The 10,210-nt window shown below is 36.5% G+C and overlaps 1 protein-coding gene across 1 annotated transcript; it reads right to left on the bottom strand.

The window, feature by feature from the left end:
* Window positions 1-993: 993 nt before the first annotated feature.
* On the bottom strand, window positions 994-6,145 carry LOC121243658 (microfibrillar-associated protein 1-like). The gene is made up of 3 exons (XM_041141782.1): window positions 5,957-6,145; window positions 4,269-5,532; window positions 994-1,357 (listed from the first exon to the last, which is right to left on the bottom strand). The coding sequence occupies exons 2-3, from the start codon at window positions 5,450-5,452 to the stop codon at window positions 1,243-1,245; spliced, it is 1,299 nt and encodes a 432-aa protein (XP_040997716.1). The 5' UTR covers window positions 5,453-5,532; window positions 5,957-6,145; the 3' UTR covers window positions 994-1,242.
* Window positions 6,146-10,210: the final 4,065 nt, after the last annotated feature.

The following is a 10,210-nucleotide window of genomic DNA, read 5'->3' as shown; positions in this document are numbered from 1 at the left end:
ATCACTGGAAAGATGTCTTAGATTCCATTCTTTCGATCCAATAATCTTATTCCTCTCCCTCAACACTACCACATCTTTTTTGAGAATTCCTTTTCCATGATTGTTACTGGGCCAGGCTTATCATTAATAGCTTTCATCAATGCAGACAAATAAGGAGCTATTTGCGAGAAAACAACTCCCCTTTTCCTCTAGAACCCCTCTTAGCAGAACCCTTGTTAAGTACACTTTTGTTTCCAAGAGCAGACACAAAGGAATTTGAACTGACAATCTCCATTGTTTTCCTAACGAACCTTTCCCATCCACTTCCATTCCTCCCGTCAAGGATAACAGTAATACCTTTTCCCTTACCTGTGCCCAACTCCATCAATTTCACGTACCTGCCAAACAAAATTTGACAAACTTGAACCAAAAAAATTCTATTTCCATCCCTTTTAGTCTGATATGGAGCCCTATTACTCGAGAACACTTCCCTCAACCACCTTAGCCAACTAGACCACCACCTTCCTATTGAGATAAAGGCCTTTGTAAATTTATTACACTTCTCAACTATAAAGAAAAGATTCCCCTTTATTCTTCTGAGCACAAAAACCTTGGCTTCAATCCAAAAACTACTCTCCATCGACATCATCCTCCAACAAAGGAATAGAAATGAGAAAGAAAATAGTAAAGAGAGATTAGAAATTATTCCAGAAGCGTCAGGAATAGAAGATGCTCCAAAAAAGGAATAGAAATGAAAAAGAAAAGAGTAAAGAGAGATTAGAAATTATTTCCGACGAGAAGCGTCAAGAATAGAAGATGAAAAGTCATGAAGAGAGAGAAGAGATTAACTAATGAAGATTTTAAGGAAAATTCAAGATTCTGGTTTTATGAAAGTGAGGTTATGAAACCCCAGTATTATACTTTTGATTCTAAAAGACCTCTTGTGGTATTTTATATGAAAAAAAGCTATCAAAACTACTTTTAGAGACCCTCTGGGGGGGGGGGGGGGGGGGGGGTGGGGGGAAGAACAATGACTGTAGGGTGGCAGCAGGGATCCCCCCCTCCATATAGAAATCTTTAAATATTTTAAGGTGCCTTTCTGTCCACAAAAGTCAACCTATTCTCGGCTGTCTCATGAGTTTGCTTCCAATATAACAGAGAAGCATACGTGTATCTACAAAATTAATAACCAAGAAACATTCAATTTTCCCAACATAATGACTGCTAAAATTGACTGGAATGCTTTCTATATGCGCTTGAAAATCAATGAGATTCCCAATCCTTCAATTTCTTGCTACCTTTGGGTTTCGCTATAGCCGCATTCATTCCGGCCATTTTTGCATTGTACTTGGCTCGAAGAGGATCATTGTATGTCCACCTAAACATAAAACAAACATTTGAGATCAAGGATTGCCATGTGTATGGCACAATTTGCATGAGAGAGCAATCTGAGCGGGAAGATGACAGAAAACAAAAACAAAACAACAGGAAAAAAAAAAAAGAAAAATCTTCAAAATGTGCTGATTAAGTTTTGTTTCACATTCGAAGGAGCAGCATGCAAAGGGACAACAAACCCTAACCTCCGCATATCATTCTTATGGGATGTGGAGGAGCAATTTGGCCCAAATGCCATTAGAGAATTGGAACATGTACAGATAGATAGTATTGTATACACTTCATGTTTCCCATGACCGATAGTGCAAGTACGAAAAATGCTGCAACCTAGGACTAACTTCAAGATGCCAATATATTTTTTTGGGCAATTATGTACTTTACCTTCCCTATGGTCTGCCCTTAAAAACAAAGAGCTCCCTGTGGTTTAGTTTCTCACATATATTAATTCAATTATACTTCGGCGTAGCAATAAATAGACATATAGCATGTTATGCACATGGTAGATTGAATGAAAAACACTACAACCTAGGACTAACTTCAAGATGTTCATACACTACAACCTCGGACTAACTTCAAGATGCCAATATTTTTTAGGGGCAATTATGTACTCTACCTTCCCTATGGTCTGCCCTTAAAACAAAGAGCTCCCTGTGGTTTAGTTTGTCACATTTATTTAATTCAATTATACTTTGGAGTACCAATCAATAGACATATAGCATGAGTTATGCACATGATAGATTTAACTAGAAAATGAGAGATTAATGAAAATAGATAGAATGGAAGATTTTGAGTGCGTGTATGAGAGTGAGAGAGAGAAAGAGAGAGAGAGAAGAGACTTTAGGTTTAAGGATAAAAGAAAGCCAGCAGGACGCTGATATGGTCGTAGGGGGTCCATGCTAGGCACACTCTTGTACGAGTATGAGCTCAACAAAAACCCCTTCATTTAGTTCACCATTGTTGATCAATTCATAGGTTCAGTAGCACCATACAAGTTGGCAGGTTGTAAGCTCCTCTGAGCTTTGTTACAGTGAAAATTATTGGACCTTTACACGCTTTGGGACCAAGAGAAACAAAAAGGTGGGTTGCCTTTTTAGTTTTTCTTTCAGATTTTAAGAATTTAGCATTCTGTTCTTTTTTTTTTAATATCTTGCTGAAACAACATGCTCCATAGATATGTTAATTATTGTGGATTTTACTCTTGTTATCTAATCTAAAGAACTTCATTTGGTTCATGGGTGGATATGGTACTTACAATCAATCTAGTTGGACTGTAAATTGCTCACAATGGTCATGATGATGTTGGTGAGGAGGGAGCAGTTTTACCCTTGAGGTGGAGCTTGTGATGGATGGTCAGTTTTGTTTATTAAGATTTCACAAAAGCTTAAAGACCTACTTTAACAAGTTGTTTCCTTTTTCTTTCATGCGCAATCGGTGTGTCAAAATAAGGAGGTGATGGGTGGAGAAAGAGGGAGTTTAGATTTTAGGAGATGAAAGAGGTTGCTAATTTTAGTCCTGTTTTCCACATTTTGTTTTTCTTCCACAATGTGATTGAAACTAGAATCACTGAATTTAGAGGTGGCCAGTGTTGGAGGGGAAGTTGCTGGAGGTGGAACAGCAGGTGGGCTGTGGTGGATCATGGTGAGGGTCAGATGATGATGGCAAGAGTATGGAAAAACTCAGAATCCTTCAAGTGAAACAAGATATTTAAATGGGGGCACAATTGCAATTTAATAGTGACAGTCATTTGTCCACTTTCTCTAACATCAAGGGGAACATCTTTTACAAAAAATATACATTGCATCTTTATGTTCTATAGACAAAACACAGTATTATTTTCCCTATTTCAGTTCATGAAGTTCAAGTCATAAGCAAAAGCCTAAGAACCTGATTGATTCATTTGTCTTTCTTTTTGTTTTTTTGTTTTGCTTTTTCCTTAATTCCTAATTAAGAAAACAAAGGTCCATACAAGAAATCTCATTGACCTATCCTTTCTCCAAAAAAAGAAAAGTACAGATGAGATAACAGTGTTTTCCGGTGTTCCTAGTTTTTCTATGAAATTATGTGGCACAAGAGACATCTAAAGTGAATATACTATATGACAGAGATATTGGAGCAGCACATAGAAATGATATAATTCCATTAGTTTTAGTATCATTTTCAGTAAAATACAATCAACCCAAACAAATAGAATTACAGTTTTTCTTTTGTTTTTGTTTTATTAACTTTCTGTGTTTGGTTTAGTTGCTTTTCTTTTGTTTTCTTGTTGTATGGAACAGTTTCTGTTTTGGAATGAATTTATTACTTGCTGAGAAAAAAAAATAGAATTAAAGTTCCATGGAAAAGGAAAAAGTAATACAGACAACAGATGACATCTAAAAACGTTAAAATACAATCCTATAAAAAAAACGTGGGGGTGGGTAAAGAAAAGAAAGCAATCTCTCCAACTAAAAAGACAAAAGCTCAAAACAGTTTTCTTCAAAATTTACTAGAAAACTAAGTTACCTCTGTTTAAATATGCCGAAAAGCTTACATTTTATATTTTTTAGATGATATAATACAAAAGTGCAGCTCAAGTATCTAGATTACACTACATCAAAAAGTAGCTCTTTTGAAACACCATATTTATAAAATTTCAGATGTAACTGATCTGCGCATTTTGGACCATTTTAAGGGTCCAAAATAAATACGTGTTACTATGTAAAAATCTAAACTGGTGTATGAACATGGTGACTTCTCATACACAATTAAAATCTAAAAGTGAGTAATAACGACTCGATTCTGAGTCAGCAGAGAAGCAGATTGACATACCTATATCATTATTATGTAAGGGGAAATAAAAGGAAAATAACTAAAAGAGATCCGCATAAAAATAATTCAAAAGGTAGAGAACATACGGATTGTTCCAGTCAGTTGTATCCTCATTGACCAGATGGGTCCATTTTGTCCTTCCACTACGGCCAAAGTGCTTGACCTGCATGACCTTGGGCAATATTGTCTTGTCCATCTTATCTTCTCCAGTTGGAGCAGAGAAATCACGCTGATAAATATTATTTGTCCCAGCAATTGGAATGCGATCATCAGTATCCGACTGGAAGAATGCACCCTTGTGGTAATATTTCTGCATGAACCTCCATTTCTGCTTTGGAGGTGGAGCAGGTTTTGGATTCTTCCTCTCCCACTCCCTTCGCTCTTCCTCTGTCATGTTTCTCACCTTTTCAATCTCTTCCTTCTCCTTTAACATTGCCTCACGATCCTCCCTATCCCTCTTTATCCTAGCAATCTCCCTTGCCTTCCAAGCTTCATACTCCTCCGCCTCATTGACTTCATCATCGGTATCAACATCAGCAATATTTGCCTCCATTTCCATATTCTTTTGAATCTCTTCATCTTTTCGAATTTCCTCAACCACGATCTGCTTTGTCTCCACCTTCCTCTCCTCTAGTCTCTTCCTCTTTGATTCCTCAAGGGCTTGTTCTTCAGCTTCAAGACGCTCGCGTTCAGCAATGGTATCCCTCTCCGATTTAGGAACAAAGACAGGCTTAACCATTGCAATTCCCATATGTTCTTCCTCCGAATCGGTCTCATACTCAGATTCCTCTTCCTCCTCTTCTTCTACCTCCTCCTCTTCTTCTTCTGGAAGTACAGCCTCTTCCTGCTCCCTCTGAAGCAACTTCTCCCTAATTCTTCTTCTCCTTTCCTCTAAAGCATCTGCGTCCTCTTCCTCTAGATCTAATCCCTCCTGCCTTCTAGCTTCCTCCTCAATTGTTGAAACAATTTCAGCTTGTCGGATGCGCCGATGATCAGCTCTCACTTCATCACGATTATCTATCCTACTCTCAGCCAAACGTCGCAGCCTAGCATCATCCTTCTTAACAATATGTGAGTCATCATGACTTGGGAACGCTCGTTCAAGGGCAGCCACCCTATCCAACTGGATATCCCCATCTTCAAGAACATCCTCAGCCCATTCAGGAGCTCTACCAGGCCAATATCTTTTAACTTTTGTTTGCCCAATTTTCCCTCTAAGCTTATCCCTAATTGCAATTATAGTATCACTAACACCTGCTGTCACCGACATTGTTAAACCGATACAAGCCCACAAAAATAAACCCTAAGTTATAAAAATTTCAACCCACAAACCAGCCGGTCTGTAATACCCTGAAACCAAAACGATAACTGAAGAAGTTAGCACAATTTTTCACTAATATTGTTAACAAAACAACCAAATCAGCGTATCCATTTTGCAAATATCTCATTCCTAAAACAACTTCAATATCTATAGAATATTTGTAATACAAGCGGGTACGAAGAGAGTAATCATGTTTCAACTATTATATGTGCAACCGATATTAGAAACAAGGACAATAAAAAAAAAAAAAAAAAAAAAAAAAAAAAAAAAAAAAGAAGAAGAAGAAATTAATGCTCTCCACCAAAGATCTAATCGAAAAACCCAGACCCAAAAATTCTTCGACGCATTCTGTTTAGACACGAAGGAATTAAAGGAAAATACACAGAACATAAGACAAAATTCGTCTTCTATAATTTGGAACCAGGATTATTTCCGATTGGCGCACGTATTTACCTCACGCTTAGATGCTTTGGGTTGGCCCAAACTTATGGGTGTTAATGGCTAAACTCCGATTGGCTCGTCGGAAAGGTGGGGGAGCGTCTTGTCGGCGGGATTGCAGCTTGAGGCGGTTCCGTGGGGCGATTGGAGCGAGGAGCAGTCGGCCTGGAGGGCTCTAAATATGCTGTCCAAAACGAACGTTTCGGTGTGATTAAGCTGGTCGATGAGATGAGTCATCATTAATATTATTAGTTGAAATGATACGAAATGAGATGAGGTGAGATGAGGTCATTATCTAAATGGATCTAAAATTTTCTTAAATTATAATTTTCTTAAATTTTTATATAAAATAAAATAAATAATTTAATTTTTTTAAATCTTAAAATAAAAAATAATATTTAAAATATATATTCTAATAATATTTTATTTATCTTTTAATTTTTATCTTAATTTATTTCATTTCATCTGTAAAAATAAAGACCAGTTTGTTTGAAACTATTATATCTTATCTTATTTCATTTCATTTTCTTCTTAAACATAATTCAAATACAAATAATTTTCAATCAAATATTTAACTTTTTTATCTAATAATTACATAATCATATAAATTTTCTAAATTTTCAAAAAAATAAATACAAAAATAAAGAGTAATGCTTTTTGAACAGATGAAGTACCAATGATTTTGAACGATGCTTTTTTTTTTTAAAATTTTTTCTTAGTAATTAACGAAGTGAATATTATTGAATTTATGTATTTTTGTAAAATAAATATTTAAAAGGAAAGAAAAAAAAATTGGAATTGCACTTATCGGTCAGGATTATCGGTTGAGACTTCGGTCCTAGTAGAATCATCCAAAAATAATTCATTTTTTTAAATCTCAAAATAAAAATAACATTAAAAAATTATATTATAATAATATTATAACTTTATAATATTTTTATTCAACTTTCTATCCCTCATTTCTTAAAATCCTATAAAACATAATATTTCAAATTATTTTACTACTATTTACAAATAATTTCACTAATATTTACAGAATTTTCATCTTATATAATTCTTCAAACATCCCCTTAATGCTTTTTGTACGCAGTAACGCTGGATAGGTTAGATACAAACGTTACGTTCTTTTGTAGAAAGAGTAGAATTTATTATTAAAAAATTAATTAATTATATATTTTATATTTATTTACTTTTTTAAAAAAAGAGTGCGACATTTATACATTCTTTAACTATAAAAAATAATTTTTGATAATTTCCTTTAATAAAAAAAAATAAACTCTACAAAGTCCAACTCCGTCCCATTATTGCAATGGTCTCTCTCTCTTGGTGCGAACGGGTAAGAGGTATGTTTTACGAATTGCGAAGTCTTGTCATCTAGGTTTTGAGTCTAAAACTACATTTGAATGTTGAGCTGAACTTAGTTGAGTTGAGTTTTTTTATAAATAGTAGTGAGGTGAGTAGTGTAGAGAGTTATGTAGAATCCATATAAACTGAGTTTAAAGTGTGTTTGGATGTTAAGACGAATTTAGTACTTTTTATGGAAAATTGAAAAAGGTTGTGGGTCCCACGTGTAAAAAGGTTTTGAGTTGGGATGAGTTTAGAAATTTGAGAGTTGAGTGTTTGGACGTTAGACTCATGTTAAAGTTAGTCTGAATTCAGCTAAGCTCAGCTGAGTTTGGGAACCAAACACAGCATGAGAAGTTAGCAGTTTACAATGGATGATTTACTTTTTTGCCTTCATGAGGATCTGGTGTTAATTGAAGAGGAGCGTTCTGATGTGATAATTGCTGCATCGGAAATGGAAAATACTTCCCACAAAGATACTGTTTATTTGGGTTCCTTGTTTTTGATCAAGTTACTTCGAGTGAAACTGTGCATAACACAATAGACAATATTTGACAATTGTAGGGGACTACGTGATTCTCTGGTGTGGGTTCGAATGCTTTTGTGATCGAACTTGACAACAAAGAAGACCTCCACAAGGTAAGTAGGGTTGGTTGTTTGATTATTGCCTTTTCTGTATTAAAGACTTTGATGGGCTTGTTTCTACACTGATTTGCATTATACTATGAAATGCTTTTGGGTTCAATTACACCAATTGGTCTTTGGGTGTATGAATTGTCAGGTTGGAGAGCTTATAGGTGGCTTGCTTGGGACAATGGAACAAGTTAATGTGGAATCGTGGATCAAAATGGAATTGGTTAAGGTCAAATCTTAAGCGTCAAAGTAGCATTGGATATCACTAAACTATTATGATCTCTATAACTAAAATAAAGAGTATATTGGCAATTCAAGGAGCCAGTAGGCCTCCAACATTCACTCAAAATCAATTGGGCTAAAAAACTGAAATTCATTTCATCAAACAGTACAATAAATAGACAAACTTCAACTAACTTAATCCCTAAATGCACGGACTAGTGCTGAGACCCATAACCCATGACTTACAAACAACCCATGACCCATTCAACATAAATAATGACCCAACTGCTACACTACAAATGAAAATACAAAAATACCCCAAACAAATCAGTAAATGCCCTATCTGACGTAGCCCTTACTAAATTCATTCCCATCTTGACTTAGGCTCGTAACACAACCTCCCTCTCAAAAGACCTTTCCCTCAAGGTTTGGAAACTTCCACCCCAGCTCCTCCAAATCTACCCATGACGCATCCTCTTCTGTCGATCCCTCCCACTGGACTAATAGCTCAGCAACATCTATGTTTTCTCTTCTCTTCAATCGGCTTTCTAATATCTTCTCTGGTTTAGGAGTTAGGGTTCCATCTTCCATGACCAACAGTAACTTAGGGTTAGAAACCACTTGAGCTCCAAGCTTCTTCTTGAGGCATGAGACATGAAATATTGGATAGATCTTAGAGTTCTCCAGTAGATCCAGCTTATAAGCGACCTTCCCAATTTTCTGCATAATAAAAAAGGGCCCATAATACCTTGGAGAGAGCTTCAAATTTCTCCTCACGGCCACTGTCATTTGCCGATATGGGCATAGCATTAAATATACCTAGTCCCCAATATTGAACACCCTCTCTGTTCTTCTTGTCGGCATAATACTTCATCCTTGTTTGAGCTTCTTGCAGGTTTTCGCACACTAGGGTGAGGATTAAATCATGACTCTTCATTTCTTCTTCAACTACTTGCACTGCAGTAGATCCAGGCCCATATGGAAGGAGACGTGGTGGTGGTTGGCCATACACAATTTCAATGGGGGGCTAAGTCCTGCGGAGGTGTGCACTGAGGTATTGTAAGACCATTCTGCTAATGGAAGCCACCTAGCCCAGTCTTTTGGTCTGTCGCTTGAGAAGCATCGGAGGTATCCTTCTAGCCACTTGTTCATCACTTCAGTTTGGCCGTCCATCTATGGATGATAAGCTGAACTTAGTAGTAGATTAGTACCACTCAGGTGGAAGATTTCCTTCCAAAAGTGGCTAGTAAAAGGAGCATTCCAATCATTGACTATGCTTTGGGGTATTCCATGAAGCTTAAATATAATATCCATGAATAATTGTGCTACTCCCGTGGCTGTATATGGATGAGCCAAGGTAAGAAGTGACAATACTTACTGAATTTGTCAACTATTACCATGATTACATTGTATCCCCTAGACAGAGGCAACCCCTTTATGAAGTTCATACTAATGTGAACCCATGCCTTGCTTGGAACTGGTAATGGTTGTAAGAGCCTAGTAGGCTTGATATTCTCAGTTTTATTTCTTTGGTACACCTTACATTCTTTAATGAATTTCTTGACATCTTTTAACATTCCATTCCAAAAGAATTATTTCTTAATCCTTGAATATGTCTTCTGGGTACCTGTGTGACCCCTAGGGGATTATTGTGAAATTGTTGTAGCACTTGCTTTTGGTAGGGTTCCCAAGTGTAACCTTCCGTTATAAAATAATAAACCATCACGTAAGTGATACTTGTGGGGATCAAGATCACCTTGATGGCAGTGGTTAATGAGCTGCTGCAATTGGGGATCTTGGTCATAAGCTTGCTAGAGCCCTTCCAACCAAGTAGCTTTTACTGCAGTCACTACCTTGGCTTCCATGTCAGGGAGTGTAGTCTTACTAGCTTTTTGATGTAATTCTTCATTCTCTATGGGTAGTCTTGATAATGCATTAGCTGCTTTGTTTTCCCTTCCACTCCGATATTCTATTATGAAATCAAACCCTACTAGCTTTGCAAGCCACTTCTACTGAAAGGGAGTTCCTACTCTCTGCTCTAGCAGGTGCTTAAGAGCATGCTGATCTGTT

The sequence above is a fragment of the Juglans microcarpa x Juglans regia genome, chromosome 8D (assembly GCF_004785595.1).
Source record: "Juglans microcarpa x Juglans regia isolate MS1-56 chromosome 8D, Jm3101_v1.0, whole genome shotgun sequence".
NCBI lineage: Eukaryota > Viridiplantae > Streptophyta > Magnoliopsida > Fagales > Juglandaceae > Juglans > Juglans microcarpa x Juglans regia.
This window is presented reverse-complemented; position numbering and strand designations above follow the sequence as displayed.